General features: G+C 40.0%; 2 protein-coding genes and 1 long non-coding RNA gene across 9 annotated transcripts in view; all 3 read left to right on the top strand.

Moving 5' to 3' along the window:
• Nucleotides 1-341: 341 nt before the first annotated feature.
• LOC136429236 (uncharacterized) lies at nucleotides 342-1473 on the top strand. Its single transcript, XR_010754717.1, has 3 exons — nucleotides 342-486; nucleotides 1050-1172; nucleotides 1330-1473. It is a non-coding gene; the product is annotated as an uncharacterized lncRNA (long non-coding RNA).
• A 3241-nt stretch (nucleotides 1474-4714) lies between these two features.
• On the top strand, nucleotides 4715-8327 carry LOC136429267 (myb-like protein D). Its single transcript, XM_066419128.1, has 8 exons — nucleotides 4715-4732; nucleotides 5078-5228; nucleotides 5698-5847; nucleotides 6139-6189; nucleotides 6318-6467; nucleotides 6938-7090; nucleotides 7560-7709; nucleotides 8278-8327. Exons 1-8 carry the CDS (start codon nucleotides 4715-4717, stop codon nucleotides 8325-8327), a joined length of 873 nt encoding a protein of 290 aa, XP_066275225.1.
• A 9379-nt stretch (nucleotides 8328-17706) lies between these two features.
• Nucleotides 17707-27087, top strand: part of LOC136429910 (uncharacterized) — a 31299-nt gene continuing 21918 nt past the window's right edge. The window contains exons 1-14 of one of the 7 annotated variants that reach the window (XM_066420063.1): nucleotides 17707-17827; nucleotides 21140-21302; nucleotides 21751-21888; nucleotides 22082-22222; nucleotides 23558-23698; nucleotides 23900-24040; nucleotides 24247-24387; nucleotides 24599-24733; nucleotides 24851-24988; nucleotides 25147-25287; nucleotides 25433-25573; nucleotides 25695-25832; nucleotides 25996-26103; nucleotides 26348-26458. In XM_066420063.1, the coding sequence (XP_066276160.1) occupies nucleotides 17714-17827; nucleotides 21140-21302; nucleotides 21751-21888; nucleotides 22082-22222; nucleotides 23558-23698; nucleotides 23900-24040; nucleotides 24247-24387; nucleotides 24599-24733; nucleotides 24851-24988; nucleotides 25147-25287; nucleotides 25433-25573; nucleotides 25695-25832; nucleotides 25996-26103; nucleotides 26348-26458 (1891 nt within the window). In that variant the 5' untranslated portion in view covers nucleotides 17707-17713. Of the gene's footprint in view, nucleotides 17828-20718; nucleotides 20764-21139; nucleotides 21303-21750; nucleotides 21889-22081; nucleotides 22223-23557; nucleotides 23699-23899; nucleotides 24041-24246; nucleotides 24388-24598; nucleotides 24734-24850; nucleotides 24989-25146; nucleotides 25288-25432; nucleotides 25574-25694; nucleotides 25833-25995; nucleotides 26104-26347; nucleotides 26459-27087 lie in introns of those variants that run through there. The other 6 variants (XM_066420064.1, XM_066420065.1, XM_066420066.1 and 3 more) reach the window with 6 other exon arrangements.

Here is a 27087-nt window from a genome sequence, read left to right as displayed (position 1 = left end):
ACCTTAAGTACAAGTCCAATGACAACAACAAGAGCAACAACTGCTCTAACGACACACAATACAACTGGCGAATCCACATTAATAAACATACAGCCAACATCAGTATCGACAACACTACGGACGACTCCACCACCAACCACTACGGTAACGCACAACGAAACAGACAACTGTTTACACATTGCCGCAGCCAATAAGATTCTCTTGACGTTTTTTTGGCGTTTTTGTTTTCCAAGTCTTCCAAACTCTTTAGACATGATACTTGAATTCAGTGTTTGTTTACAAACCTTACGACTGAAACTTTCACAAACATCCTTGTACTTTTTTGACATAATGTAGATGCCAACTACCTTGAGTACAAGCCAAAAGACTACAATGGCCACAACTCTTCATACTACGCAAAAGACAACTGACGAATCCACACTTGTAACAACACAGCCACCAACGACAGTATTGACAACGCTTCGGACGACTCAACCCACCATTACGGTAAAGAAACAAGATAAACTTTAACTTTTAATCAAGACCAACCATCTCTTTTGAACCTTTGGTCAGATAGTCGTCGACGTTTTCTTTCACTGGCCTTCTAAATACTTCTATCATGATTTCAAAACAGACACATACGACCTTAAGTACAAGCCCAATGACAACAACAAGAGCAACAACTGCTCTAACGACAGCCCAAAAGCACAGTATGGGATAAGACCCCCTGTGTGTCACGAACTGTGCTCAGTTGGGCACCATTCGTGACGGTGTCCGAGTGTCACAAACCGTGCTTTTGTCCCAGGCACGGTTTGTGACACGCGGGCACTGTCACAAACCGTGCCTAGGCACCAAACGTGACAAAGCACCTAACGTGACGCAACACCAATAGACTAAAGTGCTATTCTGTAATGATCCACTTCAATTAAGCTTTTCTTTAAGGTTTATGACTAAATTATTTTGCTAACTCCCAAATCACACTAGTATTGCTTGAAAAATAGAACTTATGTTTATCATTATTCCGACGCAATAAAACAAATGAAATTTTTCTCCTTTTTTTTCAAATATAGAGACAAACTACCTTAAGTACAAGTCATAGAACAACGATGCCCACAACTGACAAATCTACACTAGCGACCACAAAGCCAACTGCAGTATCCTCAACTGTACATACATCCCCATCCGAAACTACGGTAAAGAAACCAATAAGATTCCCTTGACGGTTTTTTGCCCTTTTTGTTTTCCAAGTCTTCCAAACTCTTAAGACATGATACTTGAATTCAGGGTATGTTTACGAACCTTACGACTAAAAATTACACAAACATCCTTTTACTTTTTGACATAATGTAGATGCCAACTACCTTGAGTACAAGCCAAAAGACTACAATGGCCACAACTCTTCAAACTACGCAAAAGACAACTGACGAATCCACACTTGTAACAACACAGCCGCCAACGACAGTATTGACAACGCTTCGGACGACTCAACCCACCACTACGGTAAAGAAATAAGATAAACTTTAAATTTTAATCAAGACCAACCATCTCTTTTGAACCTTTGGTCCGATAGTCTTCGACGTTTTCTTTCAACTGCCTTCTAAATACTTCTATCATGATTTCAAAACAGAGACATACGACCTTAAGTACAAGTCCAATGACAACAACAAGAGCAACAACTGCTCTAACGACACACAAGACAACTGGCGAATCCACATTACTAATCACACATCCAACATCAGTATCGACAACACTACGGACGACGCCACCAACCACTACGGTAACGCACAACGAAACAGACTACTGTTTACACATTGCCCCCAGCCAATAAGATTCTCTTGAAGGTTTTTTGCCCTTTTTGTTTTCCAAGTCTTCCAAACTCTTAAGACATGATACTTGAATTCAGGGTATGTTTACGAACCTTACGACTGAAACTTACACAAGCATCCTTTTACTTTTTGACATAATGTAGATGCCAACCACCTTAAGTACAAGCCAAAAGACTACAATGGCCACAACTCTTCATACTACTCAAAAGGCATCTGACGAATCCACACTTGTTACAACACAGCCGCCAAAAACACTATTGCCAACGCGACGGACGACTCAACCCACCACTACGGTAAATCAATAAAATAGACTTAAACTATTAATCAAGATGAACCCTCTCCTTTGAAACTTTTCTTTAGAGATTCTTGACCTTTTCCTTTGACTGGCCGTAGAACTCCTTCTATTATGATGTCAATACAGAGACATACGACCTTAAGTACAAGTCCAATGACAACAACAAGAGCGACAACTGCTCTAACGACACACAAGACAACTGGCGAATCCACATTACTAACCACACATCCAACATCAGTATCGACAACACTACGGACGACTCAACCAAACACTACGGTAACGCACAACGAAACAGACTACTGTTTACACATTGCCCCCAGCCAATAAGATTCTCTTGAAGGTTTTTTGCCCTTTTTGTTTTCCAAGTTTTCCAAACTCTTTAGACATGATACTTGAATTCAGGGTATGTTTACGAACCTTACGACTGAAACTTACACAAACATCCTTTTACTTTTTTGACATAATGTAGATGCCAACTACCTTGAGTACAAGCCAAAAGACTACAATGGCCACAACTCTTCATACTACGCAAAAGACAACTGACGAATCCACACTTGTAACAACACAGCCGCCAACCACAGTATTGACAACGCTTCGGACGACGCAACCCACCACTACGGTAAAGAAATAAGATAAACTTTAACTTTTAATCAAGACCAACCATCTCTTTTGAACCTTGGGTCCGATAATCTTCGACGTTTTCTTTCACTTGTCTTCTAAATACTTCTATCATGATTTCCATACAGAGACATACGACCTTAAGTACAAGTCCAATTACAACAACAAGAGCAACAACTGCTCTAACGACAGCCCAAAAGCACAGTATGGGATAAGACCCCCTGTGTGTCACGAACTGTGCTCAGTTGGGCACCATTCGTGACGGTGTCCGAGTGTCACAAACCGTGCTTTTGTCCCAGGCACGGTTTGTGACACGCGGGCACTGTCACAAACCGTGCCTAGGCACCAAACGTGACAAAGCACCTAACGTGACGCAACACCAATAGACTAAAGTGCTATTCTGTAATGATCCACTTCAATTAAGCTTTTCTTTAAGGTTTATGACTAAATTATTTTGCTAACTCCCAAATCACACTAGTATTGCTTGAAAAATAGAACTTATGTTTATCATTATTCCGACGCAATAAAACAAATGAAATTTTTCTCCTTTTTTTCAAATATAGAGACAAACTACCTTAAGTACAAGTCATAGAACAACGATGCCCACAACTGACAAATCTACACTAGCGACCACAAAGCCAACTGCAGTATCCTCAACTGTACATACATCCCCATCCGAAACTACGGTAAAGAAACCAATAAGATTCCCTTGACGGTTTTTTGCCCTTTTTGTTTTCCAAGTCTTCCAAACTCTTAAGACATGATACTTGAATTCAGGGTATGTTTACGAACCTTACGACTAAAAATTACACAAACATCCTTTTACTTTTTGACATAATGTAGATGCCAACTACCTTGAGTACAAGCCAAAAGACTACAATGGCCACAACTCTTCAAACTACGCAAAAGACAACTGACGAATCCACACTTGTAACAACACAGCCGCCTACGACAGTATTGACAACGCTTCGGACGACGCAACCCACCACTACGGTAAAGAAATAAGATAAACTTTAAATTTTAATCAAGACCAACCATCTCTTTTGAACCTTTGGTCCGATAGTCTTCGACGTTTTCTTTCAACTGCCTTCTAAATACTTCTATCATGATTTCAAAACAGAGACATACGACCTTAAGTACAAGTCCAATGACAACAACAAGAGCAACAACTGCTCTAACGACACACAAGACAACTGGCGAATCCACATTACTAATCACACATCCAAAATCAGTATCGACAACACTACGGACGACGCCACCAACCACTACGGTAACGCACAACGAAACAGACTACTGTTTACACATTGCCCCCAGCCAATAAGATTCTCTTGAAGGTTTTTTGCCCTTTTTGTTTTCCAAGTCTTCCAAACTCTTAAGACATGATACTTGAATTCAGGGTATGTTTACGAACCTTACGACTGAAACTTACACAAGCATCCTTTTACTTTTTGACATAATGTAGATGCCAACCACCTTAAGTACAAGCCAAAAGACTACAATGGCCACAACTCTTCATACTACTCAAAAGGCATCTGACGAATCCACACTTGTTACAACACAGCCGCCAAAAACACTATTGCCAACGCGACGGACGACTCAACCCACCACTACGGTAAATCAATAAAATAGACTTAAACTATTAATCAAGATGAACCCTCTCCTTTGAAACTTTTCTTTAGAGATTCTTGACCTTTTCTGACTGGCCGTAGAGCTCCTTCTATTATGATGTCAATACAGAGACATACGACCTTAAGTACAAGTCCAATGACAACAACAAGAGCGACAACTGCTCTAACGACACACAAGACAACTGGCGAATCCACATTACTAACCACACATCCAACATCAGTATCGACAACACTACGGACGACTCAACCAAACACTACGGTAACGCACAACGAAACAGACTACTGTTTACACATTGCAACCAACCAATAACATTCTCTTCACGGTTTTTTGCCCTTTTTGTTTTCCAAGTTTTCCAAACTCTTTAGACATGATACTTGAATTCAGGGTATGTTTACGAACCTTACGACTAAAACTTACACAAACATCCTTTTACTTTTTTGACATAATGTAGATGCCAACTACCTTGAGTACAAGCCAAAAGACTACAATGGCCACAACTCTTCATACTACGCGAAAGACAACTGACGAATCCACACTTGTAACAACACAGCCGCCAACGACAGTATTGACAACGCTTCGGACGACGCAAGCCACCACTACGGTTAAGAAATAAGATAAACTTGAACTTTTAATCAAGACCAACCATCTCTTTTGAACCTTGGGTCCGATAATCTTCGACGTTTTCTTTCACTTGTCTTCTAAATACTTCTATCATGATTTCCATACAGAGACATACGACCTTAAGTACAAGTCCAATGACAACAACAAGAGCAACAACTGCTCTAACGACACACAATACGACTGGCGAATCCACATTAATAAACACACAGCCAACATCAGTATCGACGACACTACGGACGACTCCACCACCAACCACTACGGTAACGCACAACGAAACAGACAACTGTTTACACATTGCCGCAGCCAATAAGATTCTCTTGACGTTTTTTTGGCGTTTTTGTTTTCCAAGTCTTCCAAACTCTTTAGACATGATACTTGAATTCAGGGTTTGTTTACAAACCTTACGACTGAAACTTTCACAAACATCCTTGTACTTTTTTGACATAATGTAGATGCCAACTACCTTGAGTACAAGCCAAAAGACTACAATGGCCACAACTCTTCATACTACGCAAAAGACAACTGACGAATCCACACTTGTAACAACACAGCCACCAACGACAGTATTGACAACGCTTCGGACGACTCAACCCACCATTACGGTAAAGAAACAAAATAAACTTGAACTTTTAATCAAGACCAACCATCTCTTTTGAACCTTTGGGCAGATAGTCTTCGACGTTTTCTTTCACTGGCCTTCTTAATACTTCTATCATGATTTCAAAACAGACACATACGACCTTAAGTACAAGCCCAATGACAACAACAAGAGCAACAACTGCTCTAACGACACACAAGACAACTGGCGAATCCACATTAATAACCACACAGCCAACATCAGTATCGACAACACTACGGACGACTCCATCAACCACTACGGTAACACACAATGAAATAGACTAATGTTTACACATTGCACCCAGCCAATAGGATTCCCTTGACGGTTTTTTGCCTTTTTTGTTTTCCACGTCTTCCAAACTCTCTTGACATGATACTTGAATTCAGCGTATGTTTACGAACATTACTACTAAAAATTACACAAACATCCTTTTACTTTTTGACGTAATGTAGATGCCAACTACCTTGAGTACAAGACAAAAGACTACAATGGCCACAGCTCTTCATACTACGCAAAAGACAACTGACGAACCCACATTTGTAACAACACAGCCGCCAACGACAGTATTGACAACGCGACGGACGACTCAACCCACCACTACGGTAAATCAATAAAATAGACTTAAACTATTAATCAAGATGAACCCTCTCCTTTGAAACTTTTCTTTAGAGATTCTTGACCTTTTCCTTTGACTGGCCGTAGAACTCCTTCTATTATGATGTCAATACAGAGACATACGACCTTAAGTACAAGTCCAATGACAACAACAAGAGCGACAACTGCTCTAACGACACACAAGACAACTGGCGAATCCACATTACTAACCACACATCCAACATCAGTATCGACAACACTACGGACGACTCAACCAAACACTACGGTAACGCACAACGAAACAGACTACTGTTTGCACATTGCAACCAACCAATAACATTCTCTTCACGGTTTTTTGCCCTTTTTGTTTTCCAAGTTTTCCAAACTCTTTAGACATGATACTTGAATTCAGGGTATGTTTACGAACCTTACGACTGAAACTTACACAAACATCCTTTTACTTTTTTGACATAATGTAGATGCCAACTACCTTGAGTACAAGCCAAAAGACTACAATGGCCACAACTCTTCATACTACGCAAAAGACAACTGACGAATCCACACTTGTAACAACACAGCCGCCAACCACAGTATTGACAACGCTTCGGACGACGCAACCCACCACTACGGTAAAGAAATAAGATAAACTTTAACTTTTAATCAAGACCAACCATCTCTTTTGAACCTTGGGTCCGATAATCTTCGACGTTTTCTTTCACTTGTCTTCTAAATACTTCTATCATGATTTCCATACAGAGACATACGACCTTAAGTACAAGTCCAATGACAACAACAAGAGCAACAACTGCTCTAACGACACACAATACGACTGGCGAATCCACATTAATAAACACACAGCCAACATCAGTATCGACGACACTACGGACGACTCCACCACCAACCACTACGGTAACGCACAACGAAACAGACAACTGTTTACACATTGCCGCAGCCAATAAGATTCTCTTGACGTTTTTTTGGCGTTTTTGTTTTCCAAGTCTTCCAAACTCTTTAGACATGATACTTGAATTCAGGGTTTGTTTACAAACCTTACGACTGAAACTTTCACAAACATCCTTGTACTTTTTTGACATAATGTAGATGCCAACTACCTTGAGTACAAGCCAAAAGACTACAATGGCCACAACTCTTCATACTACGCAAAAGACAACTGACGAATCCACACTTGTAACAACACAGCCACCAACGACAGTATTGACAACGCTTCGGACGACTCAACCCACCATTACGGTAAAGAAACAAAATAAACTTGAACTTTTAATCAAGACCAACCATCTCTTTTGAACCTTTGGGCAGATAGTCTTCGACGTTTTCTTTCACTGGCCTTCTAAATACTTCTATCATGATTTCAAAACAGACACATACGACCTTAAGTACAAGCCCAATGACAACAACAAGAGCAACAACTGCTCTAACGACACACAAGACAACTGGCGAATCCACATTACTAACCACACAGCCAACATCAGTATCGACAACACTACGGACGACTCCATCAACCACTACGGTAACACACAACGAAATAGACTACTGTTTACACATTACCCCTAGCCAATAAGATTCTCTTGAAGGTTTTTTGCCCTTTTTGTTTTCCAAGTCTTCCAAACTCGTTAGACATGATACTTGAATTCAGGGTATGTTTACGAACGTTACTACTAAAAATTACACAAACATCCTTTTACTTTTTGACATAATGTAGATGCCAACTACCTTAAGTACAAGCCAAAAGACTACAATGGCCACAACTCTTCATACTACGCAAAAGACAACTGACGAATCCACACTTGTAACAGTACAGCCGCCAACAACAGTATTGACAACGCGACGGACGACTCAACCCACCACTACGGTAAAGAAATAAAATAAATTTTAACTTTTAATCAAGACCGACCATCTCTTTTGAACCTTTGGTCAGATAGTCATCACCATTTTCTTTCACTGGCCTTCTAAATCCTTCTATCATGATTTCAAAACAGAGACATACGACCTTGAAAACAAGCCCAATGACAACAACAGAAACAACTGCTCTAACGACGCACAAGACAACTGACGAATCCACATTACTAATCACACAGCCAACATCAGTATCGACAACACTACGGACGACTTCACCACCAACCACTAAGGTAACGCACAACGAAACAGACTACTATTTATACATTTCCCCCAGCCAATAAGATTCTCCTTGACGGTTTCTTGACCTTTTTGTTTTCCAAGTTTTCCAAACTCTTTAGACAAGATACTTGAATTCAGCGTATGTTTACGAACGTTACTACTAAAAATTACACAAACATCCTTTTACTTTTTGACATAATGTAGATGCCAACTACCTTAAGTACAAGCCAAAAGACTACAATGGCCACAACTCTTCATACTACGCAAAAGACAACTGACGAATCCACACTTGTAACAGTACAGCCGCCAACAACAGTATTGACAACGCGACGGACGACTCAACCCACCACTACGGTAAAGCAATAAAATAAATTTTAACTTTTAATCAAGACCGACCATCTCTTTTGAACCTTTGGTCTGATAGTCATCACCATTTTCTTTCACTTGCCTTCTAAATCCTTCTATCATGGTTTTAATACAGAGACATACGGCCTTAAGTACACGTCCAATGACAACAACAGAAGCAACTGCTCTAACGACGCACAAGACAACTGACGAATCCACATTACTAATCACACAACCAACATTAGTATCGAAAACACTACGGACGACTCCACCACCAACCACTACGGTAACTAACAACGAAACAGACTACTATTTATACTTTTCCCCGAGCCAATAAGATTCTCCTTGACGGTTTCTTGATCTTTTTGTTTTTCAAGTTTTCCAAACTCTTTAGACATGATACTTGAATTCAGCGTATGTTTACGAACGTTACTATCAAAAATTACACAAACATCATTTTACCTTTTGACATAATGTAGATGCCAACTACCTTAAGTACAAGCCAAAAGACTACAATGGCCAGAACTCTTCATACTACGCAAAAAACAACTGACGAATCCACACTTGTAACAACACAGCCGCCAACAACAGTATTGACAACGCGACGGACGACTCAACCCACCACTACGGTAAAGCAATAAAATAAATTTTTACTTTTAATCAAGCCCGACCATCTCTTTTGAACCTTTGGTCAGATAGACTTCACCATTTTCTTCCACTGGCCTTCTAAATACTTCTATCATGATTTCAAAACAGAGACATACGACCTTGAATACAAGCCCATTGAAAACAACAGAAACAACTGCTCTAACGACGCACAAGACAACTGACGAATCCACATTACTAACCACACAGCCAACATCAGTATCGACAACACTACGGACGACTTCACCACCAACCACTAAGGTAACTAACAACGAAACAGACTACTATTTATACATTTCCCCCAGCCAATAAGATTCTCCTTGACGGTTTCTTGACCTTTTTGTTTTCCAAGTTTTCCAAACTCTTTAGACAAGATACTTGAATTCAGCGTATGTTTACGAACGTTACTACTAAAAATTACACAAGCATCCTTTTACTTTTTGACATAATGTAGATGCCAACTACCTTAAGTACAAGCCAAAAGACTACAATGGTCACAACTCTTCATACTACGCAAAAGACAACTGACGAATCCACACTTGTAACAACACAGCCGCCAACAACAGTATTGACAACGCGACGGACGACTCAACCCACCACTACGGTAAAGCAATAAAATAAATTTTAACTTTTAATCAAGCCCGACCATCTCTTTTGAACCTTTGGTCAGATAGTCATCACCATTTTCTTTCACTGGCCTTCTAAATCCTTCTATCATGATTTCAAAACAGAGACATACGACCTTGAATACAAGCCCAATGACAACAACAGAAACAACTGCTCTAACGACTCACAAGACAACTGACGAATCCACATTACTAACCACACAGCCAACATCAGTATCGACAACACTACGGACGAATTCACCACCAACCACTACGGTAACGCACAACGAAACAGACTACTATTTATACATTTCCCCCAGCCAATAAGATTCTCCTTGACGGTTTCTTGACCTTTTTGTTTTCCAAGTTTTCCAAACTCTTTAGACATAATACTTGAATTCAGCGTATCTTTACGAACGTTACTACTAAAAATTACACAAACATCCTTTTACTTTTTGACATAATGTAGATGCCAACTACCTTAAGTACAAGCCAAAAGACTACAATGGCCACAACTCTTCATACTACGCAAAAGACAACTGACGAATCCACACTTGTAACAGTACAGCCGCCAACAACAGTATTGACAACGCGACGGACGACTCAACCCACCACTACGGTAAAGCAGCAAAATAAATTTTAACTTTTAATCAAGACCGACCATCTCTTTTGAACCTTTGGTCAGATAGACTTCACCGTTTTCTTCCACTGGCCTTCTAAATACTTCTATCATGATTTCAAAACAGAGACATACGACCTTGAATACAAGCCCAATGACAACAACAGAAACAACTGCTCTAACGGCGCACAAGACAACTGACGAATCCACATTACTAATCACACTGCCAACATCAGTATCGACAACACTACGGACGACTCCACCACCAACCACTACGGTAACTTACAACGAAACAGACTACTATTTATACATTTCCTCCAGCCAATAAGATTTTTTTGACGGTTTCTTGACCTTTTTGTTTTCCAAGTTTTCCAAACTCTTTAGACATAATACTTGAATTCAGCGTATCTTTACGAACGTTACTACTAAAAATTACACAAACATCATTTTACTTTTTGACATAATGTAGATGCCAACTACCTTAAGTACAAGCCAAAAGACTACAATGGTCACAACTCTTCATACTACGCAAAAGACAACTGACGAATCCACACTTGTAACAACACAGCCGCCAACAACAGTATTGACAACGCGACGGACGACTCAACCCACCACTACGGTAAAGCAATAAAATAAATTTTTACTTTTAATCAAGCCCGACCATCTCTTTTGATCCTTTGGTCAGATAGACTTCACCGTTTTATTTCACTGGCCTTCTAAATACTTCTATCATGATTTCAAAACAGAGACATACGACATTGAATACAAGCCCATTGAAAACAACAGAAACAACTGATCTAACGACGCACAAGACAACTGACGAATCCACAGTACTAACCACACAACATACATCAGTATCGACAACACTACAGACGACTCCACCACCAACCACTACGGTAACGCACAACAAAACAGACTACTATTTATACATTTCCCCCAGCCAATAAGATTCTCCTTGACGGTTTCTTGACCTTTTTGTTTTCCAAGTTTTCCAAACTCTTCAGACAAGATACTTGAATTCAGCGTATGTTTACGAACGTTACTACTAAGAATTACACAAACATCATTTTACTTTTTGACATAATGTAGATGCCAACTACCTTAAGAACAAGCCAAAAGACTACAATGGCCACAACTCTTCATACTACGCAAAAGACAACTGACGAATCCACACTTGTAACAGTACAGCCGCCAACAACAGTATTGACAACGCGACGGACGACTCAACCCACCACTACGGTAAAGCAATAAAATAAATTTTAACTTTTAATCAAGACCGACCATCTCTTTTGAACCTTTGGTCAGATAGACTTCACCATTTTCTTTCACTGGCCTTCTAAATACTTCTATCATGATTTCAAAACAGAGACATACGACCTTGAATACAAGCCCAATGACAACAACAGAAACAACTGCTCTAACGGCGCACAAGACAACTGACGAATCCACATTACTAATCACACTGCCAACATCAGTATCGACAACACTACGGACGACTCCACCACCAACCACTACGGTAACTTACAACGAAACAGACTGCTATTTATACATTTCCTCCAGCCAATAAGATTTTTTTGACGGTTTCTTGACCTTTTTGTTTTTCAAGTTTTCCAAACTCTTTAGACATGATACTTGAATTTAGCGTATGTTTACGAACGTTACTACTAAAAATTACACAAACATCCTTTTACTTTTTGACATAATGTAGATGCCAACTACCTTAAGTACAAGTCAAAAGACTACAATGGCCACAACTCTTCATACTACGCAAAAAACAACTGACGAATCCACACTTGTAACAACACAGCCGCCAACAACAGTATTGACAACGCGACGGACGACTCAACCCACCACTACGGTAAAGCAATAAAATAAATTTTTACTTTTAATCAAGCCCGACCATCTCTTTTGAACCTTTGGTCAGATAGACTTCACCGTTTTATTTCACTGGCCTTCTAAATACTTCTATCATGATTTCAAAACAGACACATACGACCTTGAATACAAGCCCATTGAAAACAACAGAAACAACTGCTCTAACGACGCACAAGACAACTGACGAATCCACATTACTAACCACACAGCCAACATCAGTATCGACAACACTACAGACGACTCCACCACCAACCACTACGGTAACTTACAACGAAACAGACTACTATTTATACATTTCCCCCAGCCAATAAGATTCTCCTTGACGGTTTCTTGACCTTTTTGTTTTCCAAGTTTTCCAAACTCTTTAGACAAGATACTTGAATTCAGCGTATCTTTACGAACGTTACTACTAAAACTTACACAAACATCATTTTACTTTTTGACATAATGTAGATGCCAACTACCTTAAGTACAAGCCAAAAGACTACAATGGCCACAACTCTTCATACTACGCAAAAGACAACTGACGAATCCACACTTGTAACAGTACAGCCGCCAACAACAGTATTGACAACGCGACGGACGAGTCAACCCACCACTACGGTAAAGCAATAAAATAAATTTTTACTTTTAATCAAGACCGACCATCTCTTTTGAACCTTTGGTCAGATAGTCATCACCATTTTCTTTCACTGGCCTTCTAAATCCTTCTATCATGATTTCAAAACAGAGACATACGACCTTGAATACAAGCCCAATGACAACAACAGAAACAACTGCTCTAACGACGCACAAGACAACTGACGAATCCACATTACTAACCACGCAACCAACATCAGTATCGACAACACTACGGACGACTCCACCACCAACCACTTCGGTAACGCACAACGAAACAGACTACTATTTATACATTTCCCCCAGCCAATAAGATTCTCCTTGACGGTTTCTTGATCTTTTTGTTTTTTCAAGTTTTCCAAACTCTTTAGACATAATACTTGAATTCAGCGTATCTTTACGAACGTTACTACTAAAAATTACACAAACATCATTTTACTTTTTGACATAATGTAGATGCCAACTACCTTAAGTACAAGCCAAAAGACTACAATGGCCACAACTCTTCATACTACGCAAAAGACAACTGACGAATCCACACTTGTAACAACACAGCCGCCAACAACAGTATTGACAACGAGACGGACGACTCAACCCACCACTACGGTAAAGCAATAAAATAAATTTTAACTTTTAATCAAGCCCGACCATCTCTTTTGAACCTTTGGTCCGATAGTCATCACCATTTTATTTCACTGGCCTTCTAAATCCTTCTATCATGATTTCAAAACAGAGACATACGACCTTGAATACAAGCCCAATGACAACAACAGAAACAACTGCTCTAACGACGCACAAGACAACTGACGAATCCACATTACTAACCACACAGCCAACATCAGTATCGACAACACTACGGACGACTCCACCACCAACCACTACGGTAACGCACAACGAAAAAGACTACTATTTATACATTTCCCCCAGCCAATAAGATTCTCCTTGACGGTTTCTTGACCTTTTTGTTTTTCAAGTTTTCCAAACTCTTTAGACATGATACTTGAATTTAGCGTATGTTTACGAACGTTACTACTAAAAATTACACAAATATCCTTTTACTTTTTGACATAATGTAGATGCCAACTACCTTAAGTACAAGTCAAAAGACTACAATGGCCACAACTCTTCATACTACGCAAAAAACAACTGACGAATCCACACTTGTAACAACACAGCCGCCAACAACAGTATTGACAACGCGACGGACGACTCAACCCACCACTACGGTAAAGCAATAAAATAAATTTTTACTTTTAATCAAGCCCGACCATCTCTTTTGAACCTTTGGTCAGATAGACTTCACCGTTTTATTTCACTGGCCTTCTAAATACTTCTATCATGATTTCAAAACAGAGACATACGACCTTGAATACAAGCCCATTGAAAACAACAGAAACAACTGCTCTAACGACGCACAAGACAACTGACGAATCCACATTACTAACCACACAGCCAACATCAGTATCGACAACACTACAGACGACTCCACCACCAACCACTACGGTAACTTACAACGAAACAGACTACTATTTATACATTTCCCCCAGCCAATAAGATTCTCCTTGACGGTTTCTTGACCTTTTTGTTTTCCAAGTTTTCCAAACTCTTTAGACAAGATACTTGAATTCAGCGTATCTTTACGAACGTTACTACTAAAACTTACACAAACATCATTTTACTTTTTGACATAATGTAGATGCCAACTACCTTAAGTACAAGCCAAAAGACTACAATGGCCACAACTCTTCATACTACGCAAAAGACAACTGACGAATCCACACTTGTAACAGTACAGCCGCCAACAACAGTATTGACAACGCGACGGACGAGTCAACCCACCACTACGGTAAAGCAATAAAATAAATTTTTACTTTTAATCAAGACCGACCATCTCTTTTGAACCTTTGGTCAGATAGTCATCACCATTTTCTTTCACTGGCCTTCTAAATCCTTCTATCATGATTTCAAAACAGAGACATACGACCTTGAATACAAGCCCAATGACAACAACAGAAACAACTGCTCTAACGACGCACAAGACAACTGACGAATCCACATTACTAACCACGCAACCAACATCAGTATCGACAACACTACGGACGACTCCACCACCAACCACTTCGGTAACGCACAACGAAACAGACTACTATTTATACATTTCCCCCAGCCAATAAGATTCTCCTTGACGGTTTCTTGATCTTTTTGTTTTTTCAAGTTTTCCAAACTCTTTAGACATAATACTTGAATTCAGCGTATCTTTACGAACGTTACTACTAAAAATTACACAAACATCATTTTACTTTTTGACATAATGTAGATGCCAACTACCTTAAGTACAAGCCAAAAGACTACAATGGCCACAACTCTTCATACTACGCAAAAGACAACTGACGAATCCACACTTGTAACAACACAGCCGCCAACAACAGTATTGACAACGAGACGGACGACTCAACCCACCACTACGGTAAAGCAATAAAATAAATTTTAACTTTTAATCAAGCCCGACCATCTCTTTTGAACCTTTGGTCCGATAGTCATAACCATTTTATTTCACTGGCCTTCTAAATCCTTCTATCATGATTTCAAAACAGAGACATACGACCTTGAATACAAGCCCAATGACAACAACAGAAACAACTGCTCTAACGACGCACAAGACAACTGACGAATCCACATTACTAACCACACAGCCAACATCAGTATCGACAACACTACGGACGACTCCACCACCAACCACTACGGTAACGCACAACGAAAAAGACTACTATTTATACATTTCCCCCAGCCAATAAGATTCTCCTTGACGGTTTCTTGACCTTTTTTTTTCCCAAGTTTTCCAAACTCTTTAGACATAATACTTGAATTCAGGGTATCTTTACGAACGTTACTACTAAAAATTACACAAACATCATTTTACTTTTTGACATAATGTAGATGCCAACTACCTTAAGTACAAGCCAAAAGACTACAATGGCCACAACTCTTCATACTACGCAAAAAACAACTGACGAATCCACACTTGTATCAACACAGCCACCAACAACAGTGTTGACAACGCGACGGACGACTCAACCCACCACTACGGTAAAGCAATAAAATAAATTTTAACTTTTAATCAAGACCGACCATCTCTTTTGAACCTTTGGTCCGATAGACTTCACCATTTTATTTCACTGGCCTTCTAAATCCTTCTATCATGATTTCAAAACAGAGACATACGACCTTGAATACAAGCCCAATGACAACAACAGAAACAACTGCTCTAACGACGCACAAGACAACTGACGAATCCACATTACTAATCACACAGCCTACATCAGTATCGACAACACTACGGACGACTCCACCACCAACCACTACGGTAACTTACAACGAAACAGACTACTATTTATACATTTCCCCCAGCCAATAAGATTTTTTTGACGGTTTCTTGACCTTTTTGTTTTCCAAGTTTTCCAAACTCTTTAGACAAGATACTTGAATTCAGTGGATGTTTACGAACATTACTACTAAAAATTACACAAACACCCTTTACTTTTTGACATAATGTAGATGCCAACTACCTTAAGTACAAGCCAAAAGACTACAATGGTCACAACTCTTCATACTACGCAAAAGACAACTGACGAATCCACACTTGTAACAACACAGCCGCCAACAACAGTATTGACAACGCGACGGACGACTCAACCCACCACTACGGTAAAGCAATAAAATAAACGTTTACTTTTAATCAAGACCAACCATCTCTTTTGAACCTTTGGTTGGATAGACTTCACCGTTTTCTTTCACTGGCCTTCTAAATCCTTCTATCATGATTTTAATACAGAGAAAAACGACCTTAAGTACAAGTCCAATGACAACAACAGAAACAAGTGCTCTTACCACACACAAGACAACTGACGAATCCACATTACTAAACACACAGCCAACATCAGTATCGACAACACTACGGACGACTCAACCGATCACTACGGTAACGCACAACGAAACAGCCTACTATTTACACATTTCCACCAGCCAATAAAATTATTTTGGCGTTTTTTTTTACCTTTTTGTTTCCCAAGTCTTCCAAACGCTTAAGACATAATACTTGAATTCAGCGTATGTTTACGAACATTACTACTAACGATTACACAAACATTCTTTTACTTTTTGACATAATGTAGGTGCCAACTACCTTAAGTACAAGCCAAAAGACTACAATGGCCACAACTCTTCATACTACGCAAAAAACAACTGACGATTCCACACTTGTAACAACACAGCCGCCAACAACAGTATTGACAACGCGACGGACGACTCAACCCACCACTACGGTAAAGTAATAAAATGAACTTTTACTTTTACTAAAACTGTTAACGACACACAAGACGACTGACGAAACCACAATACTAACCACAGAGCCAACGCCAGCATCGACAACACTAAGTACGACTCAAACTCAAACCACTACGGTAACGCACAAGGAAATAGACTACTGTTTACACATTGCCCCCAGCCACTAAGATTCTCCTTGACGGTTTCTTGACCATTTTGTTTTCCAAGTCTTCCAAACTCTTTAGACATGATACTAGAATTCAGCGTATGCTTACGAACGTTACTACTAAAAATTAAACAAACATCCTTTTACTTTTTGACATAATGTAGATGCCAACTACCTTAAGTACAAGCCAAAAGACTACAATGGCCACAACTCTTCATACTACGCAGAAGACAACTGACGAATCCACACTTGTAACAACACAGCCGCCAACAACAGTATTGACAACGCGACGGACGACTCAACCCACCACTACGGTAAAGCAATAAAATAAACGTTTACTTTTAATCAAGACCAACCATCTCTTTTGAACCTTTGGTCCGATAGACTTCACCGTTTTCTTTCACTTGCCTTCTAAATCCTTCTATCATGATTTTAATACAGAGACATACGACCTTAAGTACAAGTCCAATGACAACAACAGAAACAACTGCTCTTACCACACACAAGACAACTGACAAATCCACATTACTAATCACACAGCCAACATCAGTATCGACAACACTACGGACGACTCAACCAACCACTACGGTAACGCACAACGAAACAGACTACTATTCACACATTTCCACCAGCCAATAAGATTTTTTTGGCGTTTTTTTGACCTTTTTGTTTTCCATGTCTTGCGAACTCTTTAGACATAATACTTGTATTCAGCGTATGTTTACGAAAATTACTACAAAAAAGTACACAAACATCCTTTCACTTTTTGACATAATGTAGATGCCAACTACCTTGAGTACAAGCCAAAAGACCACAATGGCCACAACTCTTCATACTACGCAAAAGACAACTGACGAATCTGAACGTGTAACACCTCAGCCTCTTTAGACAAGATACTAAAATTCAGCGTATGTTTTCGAATATGACAACTTAAATTTACACATAAATCCTTTCACTTTTTGACATAATGTAGATGCCAACTACCTTCAGTACAATCCAAAAGACTACAATGGCCACTACTCTTCATACTACGCTTAAGACAACTGACGAATCAACACTTGTAACAACACAGCCGCCAACAACAGTATTGACGACGCGACGGACGACTCCACCACCAACCACTACGGTAAATCAACAAAATTAACGTTTACTTTTAAACAAGACCAACCATCTCTTTTGTACCTTTGGCCAGGTAGTCATCACCGTTTTCTTTCACTGGCTTTCTAAATCCTTCTATCATGATTTCAAAACAGAGACATGCGACCTTAAGTACAAGTCCAATGACAACAACAGCAACAACTGCTCTAACGACACACAAGACAACTGACGAATCCACATTACCAACCACACAGCCAACATCAGTATCGACAACACTAAGGTCGACTCAACCAACCACTACGGTAACGCACAACGAAACAGAGTACTATTTACAAATAACCCCTGCCACTAAGATTTCCTTTACGGTTTCTTGACCTTTATGTTTTCCAAGTCTTTCGAACTCTTTAGACATGATACTTGAATTCAACGTATGTTTACAAACATTGGCGACTAAAAATACACAAGCATCCTTTAACTTTTTGACATAATCTAGATGCCAACTACCTTAAGTACAAGCCAAAAGACAACAACGGCCACGACTCTTCATACTACGCAAAAGACAACTGACGAATCCACACTTGTAACAACACAGCCGCCAACAACAGTATTGACAACACAAAGGATGACTCAACCCACCACTACGGTGAAGCACATAGTAGACTTAAGCTTTCAATCAAGACCAACCATTTCTTTTGAAAATTTTTTTCAAATATGTTTGACTGTTTCCTTTGACTGGCCTTCTAAACCCTTCTATCATGATTTCAATACATTTACAGACGACCTTAAGTACAAGTCCAATGACAACAACAGCAACAACTGCTCTAACGACACACAAGACAACTGTCGAATCTACGTTACTAACCACACAGCCAACATCAGCATCGACAACACTACGGATGACTCAACCAACCACTACGGTAACGCACAAAGAAATAGACTTCAACTGTTATTTACAATTAAAACTTAGCCACCCAGATTTTTGGACGGTTTTTTTACCTTTTTGTTTTCCAAGTCCTCCAAACACATGATACCTGAATACAGCGTTTGTTTACGAACATTACTACTAAAAAAACATCCTTTTACTTTTGACATAATTTAGATGCCAACTACGTTAAGTACAAACAAAAGGACAACAATGGCCACGACTCTTCATACTATGCAAAAGACAACTAACGAATCCACACTTGTAACAACACAGCCGCCAACAACAGTATTGACAACCCGACGGACGACTCAACCCACCACTACGGTAAAGCTACAAAATAGACTTAAACTTATAATCCAGGCTAGCCATCTCTTTTGAAACTCTTGTTTAGATATTTTTGACCGTTTCCTTTGATTGGCCTCCTAAATGGTTCGTTTGTGATTTCAATACAGAGACATTCGACATTAAGTATAAGTCCAATGACAACAACAGCAGCAACTGCTCCAACGACACACAGGACAACTGTCGAATCTACATTTCTAACCACACAGTCAACTTCAGTATCAACAACACTACAGACAACGCAACCAACCACTACGGTAACGCACAACGAAACAGACTTGAATTATTATTTCCAAATAAACCTCAGCCACTAAGATCTTTTGACGGTTTCTTGACCTTTTTATTTTTCAAATCTTCCAAACGATTTAGACATGATACTTGAATTCAGCGTATGTTTACGAACATAAGCACAGAAATGACGCAAATATCTTTGTACTTTTTGACATAATGTAGATGCCAACTACTTTAAGTACAAGCCAAAAGACAACAATGGCCAGAACTCTTTATACTTCTCACAAGACAACTGACGAAGCTACACTTGTAACAACACGGCCAACTACTGTATTTACAACGCTACGGACATCTCAAACAACCGCTATGGTAAAGCAACAAAGCAAACTTGAACTTTTGATTATGACGGAACCTTTTTACTTTTTCTATCTTATTCTTGTCTTTTACTTTCAACTGGCCATCTAAACCCTGTAACTTGTTAAAGACATTCTCTCTGATATGATATAGAGACGTACGTCCTTAAGTACAAGTCATAGGACAACAACACCCACAACTGCGCTAACGACGCACAAGACAACTGACGAATCCACACTACTCACAACACAGCCAACTTCAATATCGACAATGCTACGGACAACTCTACCCACCACTACGGTAAAGCAACGAAACAGGCTGGAGCTACCATGTTAAAATTACCCATTCCTTTACCATTTTTTTGCTTCCTCACCGTTCCTCTTAACTAGACGTCTCCAAAATTCTTCCAAAATGACGTTTGGCTACCGTGCATTTCTACTATCATTACGACACAAAAGACAAAAAAAAATCATTTTTCTAAGATTCACCTTCATCTGCAACTCGTACAAATTTTCAGTACCATCATCTAGAAATCTGCATTCGATTTAGATTAAATGCTTTTAAGGTTTGAGGCCCGCATCTGACCCTTTGTACTTGCATTCAATTTTTTGAAAAAAGGTGTTCTTCATAAACACTTTTAGATGATTAGTTTGAAATCAATATCATTCTTCTGCAGACTACAACAATGCAGATGACGTCTGGCATCTATGCCTGCAAATTCGATCCGTGTCACCCAAACGCCACCTGCACAGATAATCCCGCTCCTGCCCTCAATGCCACTTGCACCTGCAACACTGGATATACAGGAGACGGTCTCGTCAATGGAACTGGATGTACAGGTATTACTTTCTTGTAACGCTTACACTCAATAACAAGGGGTCTTTCTGGTCAGTTTTTGTTTCATCCTGTTCTGCTTTTATTTCACGATAGGTTGCCAGATGTATTTTGAACTGACGTTTTTTTAAAATGTTGACTGTTGTTTGATCGTTTGCAGACATCGAGGCCTGCTTGTTCAATCCGTGCCACGTTGACGCCAACTGTACAGATAATCCCGCTCCTGCCCTCAATGCCACTTGCACCTGCAACACTGGATATACAGGAGATGGTCTCGTCAATGGAACTGGATGTACAGGTATTACTTTCTTGTAACGCTTACACTCAATAACAAGGGGTCTTTCTGTTCAGTTTTTGTTTCATCCTGTTCTACTTTTATTTCACGATAGGTTGCCAGATGTATTTTGAACTGACGTTTTTTTAAAATGTTGACTGCTGTTTGATCGTTTGCAGACATCGACGCCTGCTTGGTCAATCCGTGCCACGTTAACGCCAACTGTTCAGATAATCCCGCTCCTGCCCTTGATGCCACTTGTACCTGCAGCACTGGATATACAGGAGACGGTCTTGTTAATGGAACTGGATGTACAGGTATTGTTTTCTCGCAGCGCTTACACTCCACACAATAGTGTCTTTCTGCTTGCTTTTTTTCTTATTCAGTTTAGCTCTATCTTGTTTTGGTTTGTTTCGTTTTGTTGTTTTCAAATTGGTTGACTTAGATTCCCAGATGTCTTTTTTATTGATATTTCTCTAGTAATGAGTGTTCTTATGATTCCGTTTGCAGCTATCGACCCTTGCTTGGCCAATCCGTGTCACGTGAACGCCACTTGCACACATAATCCCGCCGCTCTTGTACTCAACGCCATTTGTACCTGCAACCCTGGATATACAGGAGATGGTCGCGCCAGTGGAAGTGGATGCTCAGGTATTTTGTGGCGCTTACAATCAATCCAAAGTGACTAGTCCATCCTGCTTTCTTTCTTCTTTTATTACTCCGGGAAGGAGGATGACCTCCTTCTGGGAGTATTGGGATTGCATTTGTTTGCGCGTTCGCAGCTATAACTCACGATCCCGTTGTCGCATTGGTGTGTTACTTGGCATATCGTTTGCCTGGTTCGGCGTGGTGATGCACAATAGCTTTGTTACACCATAACTACTTTAAACGTCAATCCAATATCGTAATTGCACCCCTATAATTAATGCTATGTCCCACTGCCCTGCCATAGGGACCATGTTATAATCCGTTATGCATGACTGGAATACTTCAGGCAGATACGGGGTATAAATCTTCCTTACTTGCTGTGATCGTATAGTCACTGTTACATTGAAAAATAGACAACGTGCATCACCACACGCAACCTAGCAAACGATATACCAAGTTACATACCAATGCGGCAACGGGAATTGTGAGTTTTAGCTGCGAACATGTGCCGAGTGAGCTCCAGTCTGTGTATTAAGTATGCCGTGTCCCTCGCAACTCGCATACAGTATGTGCGCACAGGACGGACGATGCATTTTTACGCACAGTGTGAAAATGGCAAATCTCTGGACCTTCAAACTTACCACACTTGTAGTTTATAATACGGAGGCTGTGACAATGTAAAAAGTTTACGCAGGGGATGAAAGATTGTTGAGAAATATCTCTCAGAAAAGTGCGCGCGCCAGTGTCACTTCCGGGTGGTTAGATCCGGTGACCTTTGACCTTCGTGAAATTATGTTACGATAATATAAATGAGCCTTTTTTTTATTGCAAATAGCTTGAAAGCTATAGATCAGGCCGGCCTGCAATAAATTGTGGAAACAGGATTTACTGCATATTTGTGATTTCTGATACATCTTAGTTGTAAGGCTGAATGGTCCGTTGATAATTGAAAAGGGGCCATCTAGATCTAACTTTGTGACTTTTCCCGGAATTTCTAGATCCCATCTGTGCCATACTGTAAAACATACTTTTCAGCAGGTTGACCACTCCTGTATTGAAAGAAAAATATAAACAAACACTTTTTCTTTACTTGCTCTAAAACACTACTTGGACTGAGAAGAGATGCAATTTGTGTGGGTCAATACTTGTACATACTATAAATACTTCACGGAGAATTGTGTCCTACGGACTCTTGTTTGTTTTCAGTTTAGTTCTTGTTTTGTTTCGTTTCGGTTTGTTGTTTTGAAATTGGTTGGCTTAGGGGGCCAGATTTAGGTTGCCAGTCTTTTTTAATTTATAGTTATTTAGTAATGGGTGTTTTCATGATACCGTTTGCAGCTATCGACCCCTGCTTGGCCGATCCGTGTCACGTGAACGCCACTTGCACACATAATCCCGCCGCTCCTGTACTCAACGCCATTTGTACCTGCAACCCTGGATACACAGGAGATGGTCGCGGCAGTGAAAGTGGATGTTCAGGTATGCCAATTTTGCAGTGCTTGCAATCAATATAAATGTGACTAGTCCAACTTTCTTCCTTTTTTTCTTATTCAGTTTAGCTCTATCTTGTTTTGGTTTGTTTCGTTTTGTTTTTTTCAAATTGGTTGACTTAGATTCCCAGATGTCTTTTTTTTATTGATATTTCTCTAGTAATGGGTGTTCTCATGATACCGTTTGCAGCTATCGACCCCTGCTTGACCGATCCGTGTCACGTGAACGCCACCTGTACACATAATCCCGCCGCTCCTGTACTCAACGCCATTTGTACCTGCAACCCTGGATATACAGGAGATGGTCGCGCCAGTGGAAGTGGATGTTCAGGTATCTTGTGGCGCTTACAATCAATCTAAAGTGACTAGTTCAACCTCCCTTCTTTCTTCTTTTTATTTGTGTTAAGTTCTTGTTTTGTTTCGTTTCGTTTTGTTGTTTTCAAATTGGTTGGCTTAAAGGGCAGGGGCCAGATTTAGGTTGCCAGTCTTTTTTTATTGATATTTATTTAGTAATGGGTGTTTTCATACCGTTTGCAGCTATCGACCCCTGCTTGGCCAATCCATGTCACGTGAACGCCACCTGTACACATAATCCCGCCGCTCCTGTACTCAATGCCATTTGTACCTGCAACCCTGGATATACAGGAGATGGTCGCGCCAGTGGAAGTGGATGCTCAGGTATCTTGTGGCGCTTACAATCAATCTAAAGTGACTAGTTCAACCTCCCTTCTTTCTTCTTTTATTTGTGTTCAGTTTAGTTCTTGTTTTGTTTCCTTTCGTTTTGTTGTTTTCAAATTGGTTGGCTTAAAGGGGCCGGGGCCAGATTTAGGTTGCCAGTCTTTTTTTATTGATATTTATTTAGTAATGGGTGTTTTCATACCGTTTGTAGCTATCGACCCCTGCTTGGCCAATCCGTGTCACGTGAACGCCACCTGTACACATAATCCCGCCGCTCCTGTCGCCGTCTGTACCTGCAACCCTGGATACACAGGAAATGGCCTTGTCAGTGGCACTGGATGTACAGGTTTTGCCCCCTCGATACACTGGAAATGGACACAATTGACCGATCTCTTTCCTTTTTTGCTGTTTTCTTTTTTATTGATTTTGTTTAGTGATTACTGCTTTTGTTTATACCATGCAGACATCGATGCCTGCTTGGACAATCCATGCCACGCGCAAGCCACCTGTACAGATAATCCCGCTCCTGCCCTCAATGCCACTTGCACCTGCAACACTGGATATACAGGAGATGGTCGCGCCAGTGGAACTGGATGTTCAGGTATTCCTACCTCGCAGCGCTTACAATCAATGTAATAGTGACTTGTTGTTTTGTTTTGTTTTGTTTTGTTCAGTTCAAATTGGGTTTCTTACTTTTGCCAGAATTCTTTTTTACTGATATTTCATTAGTAATGGGTGTTCTTATGATACCGTTTGCAGCTATCGACCCTTGCTTGGCCAATCCGTGTCACGTGCAGGCCAATTGTACACATAATCCCGCCGCTCCTGTACTCAACGCCATTTGTACCTGCAACCCTGGATATACAGGAGATGGTCGCGCCAGTGGAACTGGATGTTCAGGTATGCCAATTTTGCAGTGCTTACAATCAATGTAATAGTGACTTGTGGTTTTGTTTTGTTTTCAAATTGGGTTTCTTACTTTTGCCAAATTTCTTTTTCACTGATATTTCTTTAGTAATGGGTGTTCTTATGATAACGTTTGCAGGTATCGACCCCTGTTTGGCCAATCCGTGTCACGTGAACGCCACTTGCACACATAATCCCGCCGCTCCTGTACTCAACGCCATTTGTACCTGCAACCCTGGATATACAGGAGATGGCCTTGTCAGTGGCACTGGATGTACAGGTATTGCTTCCTCGATACACTGGAAATGGGCACAATTGACCGATCTCTTTCCTTTTTTTTTTGTTTTCTTTTTTATTGATTTTGTTTAGTGATGACTACTGCTTTCGTTTATACCATGCAGACACCGATGCCTGCTTGGACAATCCATGCCACGCGCAATCCACCTGTACAGATAATCCCGCTCCTGCCCTCAACGCCACTTGCACCTGCAACACTGGATATACAGGAGATGGTCTCGCTAGTGGAACTGGATGTTTAGGTAGGCCTCTTTTTCATTTTCAAACTACTAAACATCTTTTATCTCATTCGTTTCACGCACCTTTTGAAGACTTGAGGTTTATGCACAATATTTTGTTTGCAAGCTGCAAGAGAACGTATAACCCATAGAGAATGTGGAAATTCGTCCCTTGTTGATATTCCAGATAGATGTCATTCTAATCCATGTCAAAACGGAGGAACCTGTACTGTAAGAGGAAACAGCTACAACTGTAGATGTACGCGGGAATATGCAGGACGCAACTGCGAAAAGGGTGCGTGATTTACTATGTACAGTACTACTTATTTCTACATCATATACTCTATCATCATCGCATTTTCATGCATGTATTTCTCACATTATGTCTCATAGCCTTTATGTTTTTTCTTTAAAATATATCTGAACAAAAATGATAGAATTGTCAAGCTGTACGTCAAAGAATACCCCTCACCCTTGTTGTTGATCTTCGAATGTCTTCAGATGAATATCATAGCTTTCTTTTCAATTCTTTGTCGTAGAGTTAGAAAACTGTGGGCGTCAGAACTGTCACCTGAGTGGATACTGCAACAATGGTTTAAAGAGATGCATCTGTAACAATGGCTTCAGAGGGGATGGAACATTTTGTTCGGGTATGGCTGTTTTTTTCTCTTGCCGCTGTTTCCTTAAAAATAGAACGCCGTTGTTATCGTCACCTTTCCAAATGAAAAGGACGTTTGTAAAAGTTTGTTTTCTATTTCATACTTAAATCAAAGGATATAGGTAACCGAATAGCAAAGTCATTTTATTCACAACCAAGTAATTACATGAGCCAACGTTTCGATGACCGTCTGTCATCTTCATCAGGGCAATACTGAAAGGGTTCACTATGCACTGAAGCTAGGTATTACTGCTAATAATGCAGTCCCAAACGTTAAGTATTGTTACATTAATACTTTTGAGACTGCATTGTTAGCAGTAATACCTAGCTTCGGTGCACAGTAAACCAGTCAGTATTGCCCTGATGAAGATGACAGACAGTTAATTATCGAATCCCTGGTTCATGTGAATACTTGGTTGTGAGTAAAAGAACTTTGCTATTAAGTCATTCTCCAACCTGATGAAATTATTCACGGATATAGGTAACCATAGGTAATGAGTTGACACTGAAGCCGATGCTTTGTGTTACGTGTGTAATTCTGTAAGTCCTGGCTTTTACCAGGTGGCTGTACTACTACTCATCAAAAGAACAAAAGTTCTTATATGTATGGTACATTGTATT

This window comes from Branchiostoma lanceolatum, chromosome 3 (assembly GCF_035083965.1).
Source record: "Branchiostoma lanceolatum isolate klBraLanc5 chromosome 3, klBraLanc5.hap2, whole genome shotgun sequence".
NCBI lineage: Eukaryota > Metazoa > Chordata > Leptocardii > Amphioxiformes > Branchiostomatidae > Branchiostoma > Branchiostoma lanceolatum.
This window is presented reverse-complemented; position numbering and strand designations above follow the sequence as displayed.